Source organism: Haemaphysalis longicornis, unplaced genomic scaffold (assembly GCF_048455015.1).
Source record: "Haemaphysalis longicornis isolate Haplotype H1 unplaced genomic scaffold, Haemaphysalis longicornis Haplotype H1 scaffold_4, whole genome shotgun sequence".
NCBI classification, from domain to species: Eukaryota; Metazoa; Arthropoda; class Arachnida; order Ixodida; family Ixodidae; genus Haemaphysalis; species Haemaphysalis longicornis.
In genome coordinates this window covers 188,291,339-188,309,872 of record NW_027526361.1, presented here as the reverse complement: position 1 = coordinate 188,309,872, position 18,534 = coordinate 188,291,339, and the positions used below count along the sequence as shown (strand labels likewise).

The following is an 18,534-nucleotide window of genomic DNA, read 5'->3' as shown; positions in this document are numbered from 1 at the left end:
TTAAACCATCCGTGTGAACCAGCACAAGGGGCCCACGGGCGCATGTGGCTTACGAGCGTCCTTGACCATGCCAGCCTTGGACGGCTCGGCGTTCCTGGGCACGCAGCAGCTCCAGATGATGCCTCCGTTGCACAGGTCCACGGGCCTCTTCCCCTGGATCCAGCAGCTGAGGCCCAGGCCGCACGAGTAGGCGTTGCCCCGGTAGAAGCACTTCTGCGGGAACGCTGCTTCATGTCAAGAGGAGGGGGAAGGGCAAGGATGTAGGAGGGGGGGGGGGCGAAAAATATCACACCCTTTTAGCCAACATTGCACCCCCCGAAGGTCGCGTCAAGAGTAATTTTCTTGCAGCCGCTTCATTGGGCACACGGGGCATCGTACCTCGCTACTACTGATTGCGCTCATTCTTCCACAAAAATAGAAAACTCAACATGCATTAAAAAAATAAATTGAGCGTTACGTAGGCCACGGTTTTATTTTCTTGGAGCTATACAGATAGGAACGCAAAGCAATGCAGTTGAAATAACACCCAAATAATATGAACTAAAACGCAGGAAAATTCTAGCCTCTGTCTGCTTCGCTTACTATGGAAGGCTCACGTTTAGAAAAATAGTGCGCGGGCATATTGCGAATGTATTAAATTGACGTACAAAATAAACAAAATGTGCATGTGTCGGGGATATCCAAAGCGTGTCATAAGACCTCCCGTTCCATTCATGATACCAATAATAACTGCGCACCATTTCAATGAAATGCAACCTTATCCCAGTTGCGTTCCGGCCGACGTATGTACAAGACGCGTGTCGAGCGCAGCCAGAAAAAGCAGCATGCTAAAGAAGAGCGCCGCCGTGAGCGGAGGCGGCAAGTGGTGCGAAGACGGCGGAAGGAAACCACCGACGACGATCTGGCCGCGGACGTTAAGCGTAAGCCCGAGGCGCATCGGCACCCCGAATACCGTGAGGCGAAAAACTGAACGCTGAACGCTTGGCCGGCGCTACGAGGCTATATGAGCGGTACTTAGTGGCCAACCAATTCGGCCTTGCTTTGGCGGTGTATGATCTTTTGCGGTTCCCCGGGGACCTCCGTCCTGTTACCACAATGCCTGACATTTAATAGCGGGAGCAGGCGAGCACCATCTGACCTCGCAGTGTGCCTGCGAGGTGTGCGCGAGGAGCTCTAACCCACGAACAGCTCGGCTGGTTATGCGCCTTCACGCAAGGGAATGAGATTTAATTTTTCTCCTCACAAATGTAGGAAAACTTCTGTCTTTATTGACCTTTCCTGAGAGAGCAGTGGGGCTTATATCTCGGTCACACGGGCACTTTCAGTCGCCATTTCGTCGCTCCGGATCGAGCTCAATCCGTATTGGGCGCTGCTACACGGCAGTTTCAATCGCGGTCGAGCCCTATCCCGCTCGAACTCAGTCCTGGTTTCCAAGCGCGATTGAGGTCTCCAATCGCGATCGGACGAAAGCGCTGATACTCTCGTCCCCACTGCGTAATGGCACAGAAGTTGACAACTTCAACTAATGCCATAAATTGTATCAATAACTTGAACCAAATAAGCGTGCGGTAGCGTTCATACAGTTACGTATACCTACGACCACGCAGTTACCAGACGCCGGCCGCGAATTAAATTTTTCGCGCCATCTGGCGTACGTGAGTGAAACCGGTGCAACTTCTCAACGGAGACTGAAACGTGCCGTATAGTATCGGCGGCGCGTAGAGCGCGCTCGAAAAGTCAAGCGCGCTTCGCTTCAATCCGGATTGAAAATGCCAGTGTGACAGGGGTATTACAAAATAACCTTCTGAGGGATTAGGCAAAAGGATGTAATGCTGCACTCATATTTGCGTTCTCAAAAGAAAACGCGAACTGCACTATTTCCAACGCTCCATAAGAGCCCCATAAAAGCCCCATAAGAGCTACGCCCCCTAAGAGCCCATCGTAACGCCGTCACGCTTGCGATTTCCGTTTTAGTGAGTGAACACATGGCGGAAACGCACGCGTCACCGCACGCGTCTCCGCCTCAAAAACCGGTTTGACCCGCCGCACCAGCGGCTCACTCGCGCATCCAACCTCCTAGATGTTTTGACGCGCCGCGTCGGAAACCGGGTGACTCGGACGAACATGTGTCCGTCCTTTCGAACACACAGAAGAATATCCTAAGCTCCTACGAAAAATGTCGGGGCAGTTGAGTGCTGTTACCGTTTCAAGGCATCCCACAAATGCATTAATGCGTCATGCTACCACTGAAAGCGATTGAAACTGCTGTCGCAAACTGAATTTCAGAGATCGAGGTTTCCTGATTACTGTTTCTGTTTATATTGAAGGTTCAAAGTCATGCTCGGAAAAGATTGAGCTTGCTACGGGCCACGGCGTACCGATTCATTTTCATTATTGCGGCCGTTCTGAAATTCCCGGTGGGTCGCCTCTTTTTCGGCGTAGCGATAAAAGCTTATTGCTCCTTCCATGCAATACATTGAACGTTGAGGAACCGAACTACAGCATACCACTCTTGTATGCACCATTCATGCGCACATACGGCGCGAAAAAGGCACGAAGCGCGCCCACAATGTGCATTCTCCCGCTACCGCTCAGCGGAGTATCCACACAAGCGGCGCGACGCTGTCGCTACAATGTGTCGACCTCGCGGCGAATGGCAGCAGTACCTGTCTTCACGTTTTCGCTATATTCTAGCTTAAAAAAAAGCTACGCGTAAGGTTTGGTATATTCGGGTTCTCGGTGAGCTAATCTATCGATCGACGGCAGATTGTATTAAGACTTCAGTGTCTCTTGTTTGTTTTTTTTTTTTTTTTTTTTTTTTTTACGGGCCAAACACATATGCTGAAAACGACGCGTTTCCGCGCGCTCTTTTCTTATCGGGAAAACAGTCCGGAACCCGTCAAGACCCCGCATAAAGGCTACGGGCCGGTTTCGGAGAGGGAAAAAGGCGTGGGCGAACGCGTTGTTCCCCGCGCATGTGTTTTGTCGTTTGTTCAATGGCGAGCTAGGCACTTCTTGTCGACAAAATTCCACCGCCACAGCCATTACATGTCATCAGCTCTCCTTCAATTCCCGTATTTAGCAATGGACCGGTCACTTCTTAGATGCCAGACAGAGACACCGTTCTTTTTTTTTTCCTACAACAATGACGTTGTCTGCGCGAACGTACCGGCGTTCTCGCACACGCGTGCCCCCTTCAAAGCGTGCCTGCTAAGAAGCTGTACCGCTTTCAAGCGTTCCGGGGCCATTTACCGCTTATCCCAGAAAAAAAACAGAGCAGGTTGAAATAGGTCGCCGAGGGCGCCGCCATGACAACTGTCGCCCCGTTTGAATTACCGCCACACGTTAACGTAATTCTGTGCAGTCCATTGACTGAGGATCCGACCTCTTTTTACACACAGTTAATATAGCGTTTCTCGGTTGTGCAGTGCTAACAACCCGTTCTAGCCGCAAAAGTGTTCCTCATCAAGCTGGCTTGGGTAGATTACGTTATCGGCTACATTTCTTCATAGTGTCGGGAGTTCGTTGACCCCATGTCGCTTGGTGTCGCCTCTACCCTTATCTGACTTACGGTCACTGCCCGAAGACCATGGGGAAGCATGCGGGAACTGTGGGATGTTCAGCGTGACATAGATGGAAAAGAGTACGAACAACACAGTTTGCCGAGAGCTGATTGGCAGACAAGTGGAGAGGGTGAGGTGTGTGGTTGGTGGTGGGAAGGAGCAAGGAACGCGCCGCTGATTGGCTAGATGGGATTATGGAAGGTTCCGGGATACCACGATGGGAAAAGGGGGTTATTGGGTGGGAATAAGCACTTTGTGCCGGTGAGACCATCTCGCGCAAGAAACTGAATCCCCCAGCTATTCGTCATACATTGTGTTTCCTCGTTTACCTTATTTATGCGTGTTGTTGCAAAGTTTTTATATGTACGCAGGGTGACGAAAACATAATAGTTCTTCATGTGAACACATTTGCCCTTGTACATTCCTTCCTGGAACTGAATTTGCGCCGGCGTTAGAGGACTTTAAAATTGATGGGGACAGCAATATTATCGCCAGGTTGACATAGATAGCTTTACCTGCAAGTGAGTTCGTAATACGAAAGGCCACTTGCGTTTCTTGTCACTACGCATGTCGTACACTTCCGGATACCTCGTCCAGGAGGTGGATACCACGCCCGAATTGTTCTATGTGACAGCTACCAAAAGTAATGAAGATGATTTCGAAAGAAAAAGATGATAGTGGTGAAGATGATAGGGATTTTATTTTTTTTTTTTTTCAAAGTACTCGTCTTTCTTTTTTGCACGAAGAACTAATATAAATGTAGGTTCTCGTGAGAGCGCTGTTATATGTGACCTATGCGAACATGTCCCGATTACTTTGTTTTACAAAAGTTTGCCACAAGAATACCTAGATGAGCGGCAACACAGGATCGCTGACGGACTTCTATTTTGCTTGTGTTAAACTGTGCCGTGAGCTCCTCATGCGACGTGGTTGCAGGCAAGCCGTGCACGTGTTAGCGATCTGCGCATGCGCGTGCAAGCTTGGCGTGGGGGGCAGGAGTGGGGGCACTCACAGAGGATATAGCGCGCCACGTTGACGATATTGGTAAGGGTTTGGACATCGAGCGCCGCCTTGCCGCGGCCCTGTGCCGCCACCGGGTGGGGGGAGGTCCAGGGATTGTCGAACGGACCGGCCGCCGGGTGCCAGGCGCTGTTACCTTGGCGCAGGAGGCCGCCATCTTGGCTCCCCGGCTGGCCGCCCGCCTGCACGGCGCCCAGCCAGAGCGCCGCGAGCGCCGCCGCAACAGCCGCCGATGACGTCACGGCCGTCCAGCGCCCCCGGCACATGCTGCGCGGAGAGCAAGAAGAGGGTAGCACAACGTATTAGCACGGGCACACACTCGCACGCCCCCACAGACCTGACACACATAAAAACAGCACTTTATTGTAAATACAGGGTGTTTTTTATGCGCAATCTGAAAATAATTGTTCCGTACGGCTCGTTTTATCGTGCCCAAATTACACAACACAAAAAAACTCAATTTATGGCGCACGTAGTTCAGTGCAGCTGGCCTCGTTATAAAAGACGAGAAGAGAATTTATTATAAAACCACATATCAGCACGCAGCGACAAGTGGTAACAGCGCTGCCCGAAAAACAGAAAAACAAAATCCAATCAGTTTCCAAGTACTCCGGGCAGTCAACACTTTGCACGACAAATGTCTATGGTGGTAAAACAAGCTACTCCGAAATCAATCCATAAAAAGTCCACATGCGTTCACAGAAAGAGTTCATAAACTCGTTGAAAGTCACTACGGCACAATAGTGATGCTCAGGATGCTGTTCCTGGCCACTATGAAACGCGTGGACCAGCGTAACAGGAAGGCTTCTTCGCCTAGAACTGCCAACTCATTTTCCAAGTGACTCATAAGGATTGACTGCACACGCCACAGCAGTGGAAACATCGCCCGTTGCGGTCGGGCGCGAAGACACGCGGCACCCCGCTTTCGCCACAATACAAAAACCCCAGAACACATCAGGAAGTTCACCAACGTGTCATTTGAACGTGTGCTCATTCTAAGTGTAACACCAAACAACCTGCTTAGCACAGTCCAAAACGTTACCGCTACACGACACTGAAACAAGGCATGCTCCAATGTTTCAATGTGCCCGCAGTGCGGGCACCGTGAGGAACGCACAATGCCGAATCTCGCCAGACGGTCACACGTCGGAAGAACTTGCCAGCCACGCAACCATCCGAAATCCCTAACATCAGAAGGAAGCTCCGTCGAAGTCAGCCGATGCCAACGGACACCGCGTGATCTTGCTATCTCTCAAAAAAAAATTATTAATAGCCGATACAAAGACCCGCTGTGCTCAATACTACACGGGTCGCCTAAACCGTACAAACTACATGTATCACTTCAGTCACTACACCACTCACTACACACACAGTTCACTCCACAGTTCTCCACAGTTCACTAGTACTCACACTATTAGAAGCACAATTACTCTGAAAGACCACTGTAGATCACATCCTCGAAAGTTCACGACAACACGTCAAGATCAATACAACAGTCAATAGGGTAGAATAGACACTTCTATTTGTTTGTATGCCACGCGGATAAACCGTGTGGACCACCGCTGAAGGAACTGCTCTTCCCCCAGCGCGGCGAGCTCAGCCTCCAGGTGATCGAATAGACGCGAGCGCATTTTCCGAAGCATTGGAAACATGTACTTTAGCGGCCGCGCTCTGAGAGCCGCAAAGCCACGCCTTTTCCAGATGATGGGCACCAACGCACAGTAAAAACAGAACAAATGCGTCGCGCGACTTTGTGCGTGCGTCGAGTTTTTGTCCAAACATACGAGCTAACAATTTCCAGTATGTCTTTGCAACCTGGCAATCGAACATTCCATGCTGCAGCGTTTCACGCAGCCCGCACTGTGGGCACCTGTTGGAGGGTGCCACACCCCATGCTGCGATGCGGTCTGCCGTGGGCAGGACCCCCCAGCCGCGTTGCAGCTGAAATCTCTGACGTCGGCCGGTAAAAATGAGGCCGTCAGCTGCTTCCACCTTACCGCCCTGCCCTTTCGGAGCTGGTCCTGAGTGAGCTGCGTCACTGCGAGGGTTTCGCAAATTTTACTCGGCGGTGTGTTGAGGACGTCAATGTCAGGGAGTTGCGTTCTCAAATTTCTGAACGACTTTATGACGTGCTTGTAAAACGGAGGTGGCTGCTCGGCTGACGGTCCTACCCGCACACCATCAAAAAACAATGATCGGTCAGTGCCAAGGAAGAACTCACAGAGCTTTCGCCCCGGGTATTCCGCATCACTCGCTAGGTTGAGCAAGTTCCTTATTGCGAGGAGACTACTCAGTTTCTAAACAGGGGATACTGAAACCGCCCATGCTGCTTGGAAGTCGCAAGCAAGTGCGGGCCACTTTTTCAGTTTTCCCACCCCAGAAAAAGGAGCCGAGCATAGTTCCCAGTTTCCTGAGTGCATGCCGTGGTGGCCGCGCCACCCTCGCTACGTAGTAGTAGGCTGCCGACACACAGGCTTTTATCACATAGCTGCGCTCCTGCAAACAGAGGTCGAAGGATGCAGCTACCGCTAGCCGCGCCTCCGCCTTTCCTTTCAACTGCCTCCATGTCTCATTCGCCACTTCGCCCGACGCGCGAAAGACAACCCCCAACACTTTCACTCGTGCAACCCATTCAATGCCGCCAGGCAGGTCCGACGCGAACGCACGACAATCTTTCTTGAACCCAAAAATTTTGTCTGTTTCTGTATATGTCCCTCGAGTCAACCACCCGGCCCAAACATAGCCTAATAAATCTGGTACCACGCTTCAGGCTTGTCAACATCGTTGAGCAATATAAACACATTAAACATATTTGATACAAAACATCAATGCATAACTGGTACAGGCAGCGTTCTTTTAACTGAAAATAGATATGGGCTTGGTATTTGGGCATTGAAAACAATATTTTGGTCCAAAAATACAAAAAGAAACTAGTGATCGTTGTGGCATTCCAAGCCCAGCAGTAACGAAAGCTTCTATTTGGTGGCGCTCGAACAGTGGAACGCGGGAAAATACAATTACAGTTTAAGCACTCCGTATTCTCCGTTTTGTACGTGGTTACCGTGTTGACCGGGACCCGCCTGGGCACTTGCGCATTCGTCGCGGTACGGTGGATTAGTTCTGCGGGCTGGCTATGCTATGCTATGCTATGCTATGCTAGGCTATGTTATGCTATGCTAGGCTAGGCTATGCTATGCTAGGCTATGCTAGGCTATGCTAGGCTAGGCTAGGCTAGGCTATGCTATGTTGTGCTATGCTATGCTATGCTATGCTGTGCTATGCTATGCTATGCTATGATGTGCTATGATGTGCTATGATGTGCTATGCTATGCTGTGCTATGAGGTTTTTGGGAGGGGATAGATGGATAAAAAGGTCCCGGCCCTTCCCTTGCCCTGTGCATTCGTCATGGTGTGGTGCGCTTCCTCGCCCTTTTCGCGCGCTCAGGCGCAGTCGGGTCCCGGCAACACCGTAGCTACGAAACATACGAACATACTCTCTATTGACTTGAGCAAACGTCTACAGTGTTTATCATGGGAGAAGCGAGAAGTGTGAGAGGTGGGAGGAGAAAAAAGAGGGCTATTTACGTGTCAGAGGGAGCAGAAGAGTATCGTCTTTCTACGGCATCTGCAGCGAAGGCAGCATATTCAGGGCCAATGTTTTTGGCGGACGATAAAACACCACCTTTCGACTACCTCAACAGCTGCGGTTAGGGCCCGCTTTGTTGTCTGAGTTTCAAGGGTCTGCGTCGACTCGTCGCACCTTCTATCGGTTGAAAGCGAATACAACCGCTAGAGAGCGCGGCGAGTCGCCGTGTACAAAGTAAAGCGCGAGACACATGGACGACTGGTGCATGCGATTCGCATGCGACTGATCGTTACGACGGTCGCCACGACTAGTCGTACGCGTGAATGTGAGACACATGCTCCAAAGTGCGCGTGCGATGCGTTGTCAACGCCGCTCCGCCCACTGTTTTTGCGGCTTAGAATACCATTTTGAAAAAGGCTTTTAGATTTTATGGGGAACACAAATGGTAAACTGCGCAGCCGTAATGGAAAATTTGTGCTCACTGTAAGGTGAGCATCCGAGAAGCTTTGTTTACGACACTGTAATACTGTCAATCACATTGCAAAAATCTATAGCTGGATGTGAGGTGTTGGCTGTGCTGGGCGCGTTAATAATTTATTTCGTAACCTCACTAGCGACGAAATCTGACGCGACAGCGTCATTCATCAGACCTGCCTTCAATGTCACAAAATTTGAAATAAATATAGCCACAAGCAAAAAACTCGTTTGAATGTTGATATTTACATCACTGCGCAGGTTAAAATTAAGGAACTTTATATTGCCTTCGGAAATAAAAAAAATAAAGAGTATCGCAAGCTCTTCTAAATAATGTGGGAGCAGTGAAATGCTGTTACCTTTTCCGCCTCCCACAAATGCAATTACGTGTCATGTCACCAATGTGAACAGCTGAAACTGCTTACGTCAACTGAATTCCCGAAACTGGTGCTTCCTAGCATTTCCTTATTTCTGTTTTTACCCAGAGATCAAATCCAATCGGAGAAAAGCTTGCTACAAACCACGGCATACAGTTTCCGTGTCATTATTTCGGTCGTTCAGGGATTCCCTGCGGGCCCCCGCTTGTTCAGCGTAGCGACTAAAGCTCGTTTACACCATTACTTTAAAGACACTGCATATAAAGGAACATACCACTCCTGTCTACAAGTTTCGTGCGCGCATACGGCTAGAAAGAGACCCGTAGCGCGCACCCCGCGTGTATTCGCCCGCTACCACTTAGCGGTGCATCCACACGAGCGGAGCGGCGCTGTCGCCACCTATATGGCGATCTCGCGGCCAATAAGGGTCCGCGCACCCCATGCCTTCCGCAGGAGCTTTTCGGGGAGTACACGAAGACCTCCCTGAAACTCTTCGTGCTCTCCTAACCCCCTTTCCCTCCCCTCATTCCGTTCTATTTGCCAAACCTCTTCGGCAACTTGAAAAGCCTGCTTCGCTACACGGCACGTGAGTTATACTTCACCTCGTAGCATGCTTTTTAAAGTCAGCTTTTTGCGCAACACGTGAGCTGTGCAAAGAAGCCAGGCGGGCATTTAATACGCGTTCGTGCGACTCGCGACGAAAGGGCAGTGTTGTACAAATTCTTGCTCCTCCTCGGCTTGATTTTGTATTAGGGGCTGTATGGTTCGCTGGCAGTACCCCAGTGCACTGCTTTCATTTACATGTTCATCTATGCTGCGTCATTTGTATATTGTATTGCTCACTCCTGCCAAGGACCTTGTTTCGAAGGTCGGCAGTACTACATAAATAAATAAATAAATAAATAAATAAATAAATAAATAAATAAATAAATAAATAAATAAATAAATAAATAAATAAATAAATAAATAAATAAATAAATAAATAAATAAATAAATAAATAAATAAATAAATAAATAAATAAATAAATAAATAAATAAATAAATAAATAAATAAATAAATAAATAAATGGGACAAATCAGCGTGAAAGCCAGACAAAGAAGGCGGGCATCGAATAGGTGTATGGGCAATTTAAGCTGCAAGCGCCTATTGCTGGTCATTACGACACTGATCAACATATTTTATTGTGCGGTTCCCTAACCCATCTTGCAAGCCAAAAATGAAACCCCGGCACACTGATGGTTGATCACCACCGGCAAAGCACCGGAGTCGTGACCCCCCCGGTGCAATATGAAACACCGTGTGTGCGCACACCAGGTCCGCCTTCTTTCAGTGGGCAACGCAGTAGAGTTGTGGGCCCCTTTCCCTTCGGTTTATCATTCCCTCGTCATGCCCTCGAGGCACACGAGGACTTAATTGTTCGCGCCCTCGAGTGGTGCAAACTTTCTGCTCTTGCTCGCACGCCATCTGTAGCTACAGCACCTTACGACCCCGGAAGTTCTAGGCCTTTCTGCCCTAAAAATCTTCTTTCGACAAAAAAAAATTATTTTTTCCTATGTTTTCGTACAGTTTGTACCTCAGAAGTATATAAGCAAGAAATTGAGGTGATAGCGCAAGTAATTGTTTGCAGGTACGACAATTAATTAGGTCATTAGGCGATAAAACTTTTCTTCCGAAAAGAAAAAAAGCAATTTTTCTTGTTTTCCAAAAAGCTATGGCACCCTGAGCCTACAGAAAAATAAAATATAGCTGGTAGTGCGAGTATTTTTAGATTGATAGATATGTATTTATGTATGTATGTATTTATTGTTCTTTAGAAAGAAAGGAATATCTCCCAGAAGGAATAAATTGCCTCGCCTAGGGTTGGACACCGGAACATCTGCCGGTGTAGGGGAGGTGGGATATGGAGGAAAGAGTACATAGGAATAGGGGGATAGGGTAGAGGCCTTACATGAGTCATATATGACGCATAGGCAATATTATCAAGGAACATATATACAACGAATATGAGAAAAAAAACGAGGAATTAAACACTTGAGCAAAGGACGAATACATACTATAACAAACCGCGATTTGAGTTTTCTTACCCGCCCTGTAGTCATACCCTGTGTCCTCTGGGGCTTTTTTTTTTTTTTTATAGCGTGCAGCTCCCCAAAACCGCAACAACAGTGACGTCTATCGCTAGCGGCGTTCTTGAAGACTGTAGCCCTGAAAACTGGCAGTTTGGTTTTATTCTTAAGGTGCTAGAGGGTATATGCCGTTGTCAAACGACGGCACCATATTCAAAAGGCTGAATAGGCACCGCAAGGTGGTGTTATGGGGATTTTAATCTCGCGCCGAATTTCCCGTGAAGGTCAATGCCGCCGACGACGCCGGCTTTTCTGCGACGCGGGGACTCACGGATGCCTCACCGCAACGTGTTATAATAGCCGAACAAATCAAATGGCTTCCCGGCTCACGGTCGCCGTGATATGCGTTTTTCTCTGACGGTGGCAAACGCATGGGATGCTGGTAGGATTGCGATCCCTTCTCTCGGAAGCGACTGGTCCTCCGGCCCTTCAGGTTAGCATGGAGTGGATTGAGGATAGGCAGGGGCGTATGCAGGTTAGATATCGTTAAATGAAAATGATATAATGTTGGCGCAAAAAAGGGGGGGCGAGCGAGGATCGAACCACTAACCTTTGCAGCGATAAGCGAGCGCGTAACCACTGCTCTACCAACACAAAAAAAAAAAAAAGCAAACGCGTTGCCAACAGCGGATATTGGTGCAGCTTATCAAATCCAATCGTCAGTAAACAAACACATATTGTCAATTATGTTTACTTTCCTTGCATGTCAGCCATGCTTGCAGTCATACCCCTTGCTTTTCACGCACCGATCTTTAAAACGAGCCCCACCTTAGGCCGTGTAGATACCCATACGAACCTCAAAAAGACATCGGACATTCCCTTCCTTCCCGAAGAAAGCCAACGCAGCTACGAATAAAATGGCATGCTCCCGTGGAATGAAATCTGTGTTGTGTTGTGGTTTAATCTGTCTCAAAGCACCTGATTAAAGCTAAAGAGGATCAGCGAAGCGCTAGGCCCGTATACTCTGCCGCATACAATATAAGCCACGCCACGGACAGTCTGTCCGCGGGCTGAGTTCGCGTTAGATAAAAGCACAGCGAAAATGAGTCCGGTTTCACCCGGCCGCAACGACAAAAAGCTGCCAATGTTTCCAACGTAACGGTCCCCTTACGGAAACCCTAAGGGGACCCTTACGGTAAGGGTCCCCTTAGGGTTTCCAACGTAAGGCTCCCCTTACACAAAAAGCGGCGAATAAAGGGTATTCAGTTCGATACAATCCTTCAAATTTCTGGCTTAAAAACAAGAAGCCTTATCTTGAAACGCAATGCCACTGCAATGTTTCTGTTATTACAACCATTTTGCTATCGAATGAATTTTGGCATGCTGCCATCAATCATCATTCATTCGGAAAATTCCTCTCCATCATCAATTCAGCAGTCAAGCTGGCCATCATGACCGCATCGGCCGTCACGGCGCAGCGTGCTGCCAGCACTAAACCCACTAAATAAAGTAACACCATGAGTCGGCCTAGTTGGAATCTATCCATGGCTTAACCGATGCGCAAACAAACGAGGACGAAGAAGGAACCGTGTTGACGCGGTTCGTGTTGACGCGGAACCGTGTTGTGCGCTTGTCCGTGTTGGTTCCTTCTTCGTCCTCGTTTGTTTGCGCATTGGTTAAGCCACTAAGTAAGCTATACGCTTCTAGTGGCTCTAGCCAGCATCTTCCAACCTTCCAGAGTCATTTACGGTAGCCTCCATTGCAGTTTATTACGTACATCAAGTTTCCGATACGACCTTGCCAGCAATGAATCTTGATGATTCGTTGGTGGAATCCGCAATAGGGGAATAACGCGGCAGTGCGACTCCTGATGTGCAAGGTCGTCAATGTTTTGCCCCTTTTCTGGTAGCTGCGGGAATGGCAGAACGCGGAAGGGAAACAAACTCGCCACTGTCCGTGAGTGTCCATCGTGTCGTGGTGGAATAGTTACGCTTTCACGCAGCGGAGTGGGGTAATTCGTGGTCCCGCTCCCCAGAAGGCGTACGTAACAAGGTGCGAGGGGGGGACGAGTGTGTGGCGGCTCCTTTCAAAATTGGAGCTTTGTCGTGTGTACAGGACGACAGCATTGATTCGGTTCTATCGTGGAACTGCTTTTCTGCAACGTGTTACGCAAAAAGATGAAGAGAATTCGATTCGCTGCGACGTTCAGCCATTTTGGAGTGCCCTGCATGAGCCCAAGCAAAAGCGAAAAAAAAAAAAAAAAGCAGCGTGAAGGTTATGTAGAGTACGCCTACTGCGTTCCGAAGCGGTTAATTTTAATTATGAATTTATTTTTTACGCTCATGATCTCCTTCTAGCACGGGGTCTTCAAAAAAATTGGGAACAGCACTGCCAACAGATGCAGTGGTATATCACCCGATCCTGAGTGATTTCTGGGGTGTCCTCACGATGATGCGGCCACTATACGCCTGGTCATTGTCATCTTTGTGAATGGTGATGGTTGATCATGGCGGTGAAGTTATTCATAATCATACTCATTGTCGTCATAGTCGTTGCCGAGGCTCCCACTGTGGGTTTAGGTTCGCAGACCACGCCTGCCGTACCGAAGCAAACATTGAGGCGAGAAAGTACGCTACCAAGTACATACGTATTTCCCCTCGTTTACGGCGAAACTGCTGTACGTACGTACGTCAGAAAATTTTGTAACCCTGTAACCACCCATGTACACCGCAAACTTTTTTTTCCTAAATTTGCCCCTCACGGTGCGGACATGACCTTGGTATGACCTTGTTCCTACTGGGCAAAGGGTTGTGGCTCCGATTCTCGATAGAAAAAGAGGATTGGTATTAGTCATGTGCGAGATGACTGGCACTACCGTTTATGATTTGCCCACAGAATTGTGGTGGCACTTCGGGAATTAAATCGCTCTTTCACCCCAAACGCCGCTGCCACTACTATACTGAGAAAGATTCAGGAGCTACGGCAAGAATTCGTACCGTTCGTTTGGTTTGGACCCCGGCGCACACCGAGGGTGTCACAGCGAACCAGTTAGCCCACATGGCTGCCTCGGAGAGCCTCTCACATCCTCCCATGGTTTCCTCGGACCCACCCCCACATGACGCGACCTGGCCTGAAAACTACCGCAAAGCAAAGATCCTCAGTCGTCAGCGCCTCGAGGAATCCTCACCTGTGGGTTTACTCACAGCTCTAAAACATCTCCCCAGAAAAGGAGAAGTTATTTCAAACAAGATCTACGCAAATTCTGCATATACTCCCGCCATCCTTTTTAAATGGACCCATCCTCGTACAGCATATACTACTAAGTGCACATTTTGTCGGGAATTAGTCGTCTCCAACCTTTACCATCTTATTTCGATGTGCTCTGCCTTTTCCCAAGGACGATCGGAAATTTTAACACTACACTCCATTCCGTGTGAACAGGGCCAGATTCGTCAAATGCGCGCTGATCCCTCTTTATTAGAAGCGATTGTAGAATTCTCTCCAGAGTGGTCTCTATAAAGCCGTTTAATTCGTGATTGATTCAGCCCTGTCATCATCATCATCATCATCGCCAGCCTATCTACGCCCACTCTCCCATTAATCTCCAATTACCCCGGTCTTGTGCTAACTGCAACCAATTTACCCCCGCAAACGTGTTGATCTCATCTGCCCATCTAACTTTCTGCTGCCCCCTGCTACGCTTGCCTTCTCTAGGGATCCACTCTGTTACCCTTAACGACCAACGGTTATCTTGCCTTCGCATGACATGCCCTGCCCACGTCCATTTCTTCTCCTTAAATTCCACTATTATGTCTTTAACACGCGTTTGTTCCCTGACCCACTCCGCTCTTGTCTTGTCCCTTAATGTTACACCTATCATCTTCCGCTCCATTTCCCGCTGCGTCGTTCTCAATTTAAGTTGAACCCTATTAGTAAGCCTCCAAGTCTCTGCCCTGTAGGTGAGTACCGGTAAGATGAAGCTGTCGAAGACTTTCTTCTTCAGGGACAATGGTAGGCTGCCATCCATTATCCGAGAATGTCTGCCATATGCACCCCACCCCATTCTTATCCTTCTAATCACCTCTGCCTGATGGTTGGGATACGGGGTCACAGTTGGCCTAAGTAGATATATTCGCTTACCACTTCCACTTCCTCGCCACCTATCTCAAACCGCTGTGCTGTCCCGAGGTTATTGATGATTACTTTAGTTATCTGCATATTAATTTTCCGGCCCACGGTTCTACTCTGTTTGTCCAGTGCGGTAAGCATGCTTTGTAATTCGTCCCCCGAGTCCCCGATTCAGCCCTGTATGGGTCAGTGATTCAGTGACAGGTGCGAACTGCCATTCTAATGTAACGAGAACTACAAACGTGTTTTGATCACTTTTATTTGCATACCTATTTTATTTTCCCATTATCCCCCATCCCCTTGAGAATATAATGACCTCCTTTAATAAACAGCTAATCAATGAATAAATCACTTCTGCTATCCGCAGAGATCAATTTGCAGCATTCTTTATTCGACGAGGAATTGCCGCAATACCAAGTTTTGCCTACGGTTAAGATCTCAGCAGATTAAGCACTGAAGGAAAAAAATATGCAAAACATCAGAGAATTGTCTACTAAAGCGTAGTATCCTTATGCCGCTTGTCCACAGTACGAGTTACTTACAGCCAGATATGGCTGTGAGTAGCGAAAGACGCTGGGTTCTTTTGTTGTTTTTAAGTTTTCTTTTGGTGGTTTTTTTTTTTGCGAATGATGTTAATTTATATTGTTATAGCGATGAAGTACCTTCACTTCGCTAGTTATGTTTGTCTTTCCTAAGATGCCAGACGTAGTGCAGGGTTAGTCAGTTATCCCTATCTTGATTTGATTTGAATTGATTTGAATTGATTTGATTTTTATTTCTTGGCAAAAACCAAGGGTAGGCTGAGACGGAGACTGAGGGGAGGCTGGGTGTCCTCAGCCACCCGATTTACAGCGTACATAACAACACGTCTGTTCACAAATTTAAGCGTGATAGCACAATCGTAATAGAGAAATAGCACAAATCAAAGTCATTACTACACTTCTTATGTATTATACACAGCATAGGTCTCAAATTCACTAAGGGATCACAATGTACACATAATCGCGTTAATTCGTGCGCATGAAATTTATAGCACAATCGTAATAGAGAAATAGCACAAAGCAAAGTCATTACTACACTTCTTATGTATTATACACAGCATAGGTCTCAAATTCACTAAGGGATCACAATGTACACATAATCGCGTTAATTCGTGCGCATGAAATTTCATCAGTTACACTACTATGTCTCAATTACATATTGATATATTTTTGTTTGTAATTGTTTTCAACTTCTACCTTTAGGGGAACATGTAGACATATACTTCAAACCATTAATTATATATCAGTATTGCGAGCGTTTTGCTTAAGTAACACTTCTTTGACCTGTTTTTTAAACGTAAGTTCACGGGCGTCGAAGTTTATTTTTCTCATAATTTATTTAATATTTCAGTTGACTGGTACAGGAAAGATTGCTCACCATAGTTCGTTCTTACTTTTGGAATGTGCCGTATTGTATGCCTGAGATGGTAGCCAGAAGATTTATTGTTAACTTGATTGTGGGTCTTTTGCTTATAAATGGTGTGCAGAACCATCATGTAATAGATTTGGTCAGCTCGAAGCATTGAATATTCAGTAAATAAATGACTTGTCCTCAAATCTGTATAACAGCCACGATAATCTGTTGTAGCTGGCCTTAATGTGTGGCGCGTAACGCGTACTGTGTTAAAATTACAAAAAAAAAAAATCCGATCGCTCGTGAGCGCGTGCTTCGTTACGACCGCCGAGAGTGCCCCCGGCACGCTCAGTGGCCTCAACAAAAAAAAAAAAAAGAACTGGCGAAAACCCCTGCCGAGGAGTCCGCCTCTTTCACAACCCCACTGCGCATGCGCAATCCCCTAGCGGCCAAGTCCGTAAGCAGTCCAGTAGGGGCAGCAGACGACATTCCCCACAGCTCCCGCACAAGCGGGAAGGGGTCGTGGTTGTATTTACATCGTTTGATTTTTTGTCTGTGCTCGTTGTGCGCGGAACAATGCCCACAACTTGTGCTACGTTCCGCTGTAACTCGGAGTGCCGAAAAGGGAACGGTGTCGGCTTCTATCGCTTCCCGTCGGCCGCACGCGATCGGCTACGGCGGCTTGCGTCGCTCGCGTCGGCTCGGCATCCTGGCGGATATTTGATCGCTGCTATCTGTGCAACTGCGAATGACAATCCGCAACACAACTTTTCACTACACTATCATCCCCTTTCTCGCATGTGGAACTCTATTTAAGTTATAACTGCCGTTGGAGTGATCGGTGACCGAAACATCTGCGTAGCCTGTTTCGATGCTTCCGCGCAGGTATCGCCATCTCTCGGCCGCTCGGCGCACAGCGCGCCGCGGCGACCGGTCAGCGTATAGGCTTGCATCGCGGCAGATATATCTGATCGCCGCTTTTAAAATAAGCCCTGACAACAATCCCTAGCACAATTTTTCACCACACTAACACCTACTTTCTCGCATGTAGAACTCTTTAGCGATCAGATTGATTCAGAAGAGCAGCGACAAGCGCGGTTGCTACCGTTGCTACCGTGGTCTGCGCCGGTTCGAGCCGCTGAGTGTGCCGAGCTGGCAGGCGCGGCCGGCGTGTGCGCGGACTGTTTCCGAAGGCAGAAAACGCTTCACGATTGCTTGCTTTATCCATTTCTTGCGAACAAACCCGCAGAATCTACAAATTCAGCTCAGCGGTCATCGTAGTTGACCATGGAGCAAAAACAGTGGGCGGAGCGACGCCGACGACGCATCTCATGCGCGCATCGGGCCGTCTCAAATTCACGCGTACGACTAGTCGTGGCGACAGTCGTAACGATCAGTCCCATGCGAATCGCGTGTACCAATCGTACATGTGTCCAGCGAACTGCCGGCCTTTGTTGAGCTGGCGATCGCACTTCATGCCAGACGACTCCAAGTACTGCTCGCTCTGCTACTCGGACGGCACACGGATCTGTCCGAGATTTCTCTGCCAGCCCTCATTCAGTGATAAGAAGCCGCCTGGTATTATGTGATGACCAGGGGCTGTCGTCTTAAGGCGTTATAACACCAACACAGAAGAAAAACTTCGGCTGCTCCTCGCCGTAATGTGGGATTGCCGTGCATACAACGAGAACGCAGCCGGAGGAAACGCCGGCAAACCCTACAGCTTCAACTTCCGCTAGGCACGCTAGGTGGCAGCACACCGCAATGAAAGAGGCGGATTCCGAGCGCTCCTCGGTTCGACGAGCATGAACTGATGGAAGTATGCAATGGTAAGGATGAGCTTGCAGAACACTTGCCCGCTCTGTGTAATGGTTGCCATGAGAAACACGACCATATCGATGCATATGACAACGACTACTACTAG

The 18,534-nt window shown here is 48.3% G+C and overlaps 1 protein-coding gene across 4 annotated transcripts in view; it reads right to left on the bottom strand.

Moving 5' to 3' along the window:
- LOC144179588 (trypsin-1-like) overlaps positions 1-18,534 on the bottom strand; it is a 127,030-nt gene that overhangs the window by 31,717 nt on the left and 76,779 nt on the right. For 2 of the 4 annotated variants that reach the window (XM_077707999.1, XM_077708000.1), the window contains exons 2-3: positions 4,576-4,850; positions 54-227 (exon numbers count right to left, since the gene is read on the bottom strand). In XM_077707999.1, coding sequence (XP_077564125.1) covers positions 54-227; positions 4,576-4,849 — 448 coding nt within the window. In that variant the 5' untranslated portion in view covers position 4,850. The remainder of the gene's footprint in view (positions 1-53; positions 228-4,575; positions 4,851-18,534) is intronic. The other 2 variants (XM_077708001.1, XM_077708002.1) reach the window with 2 other exon arrangements.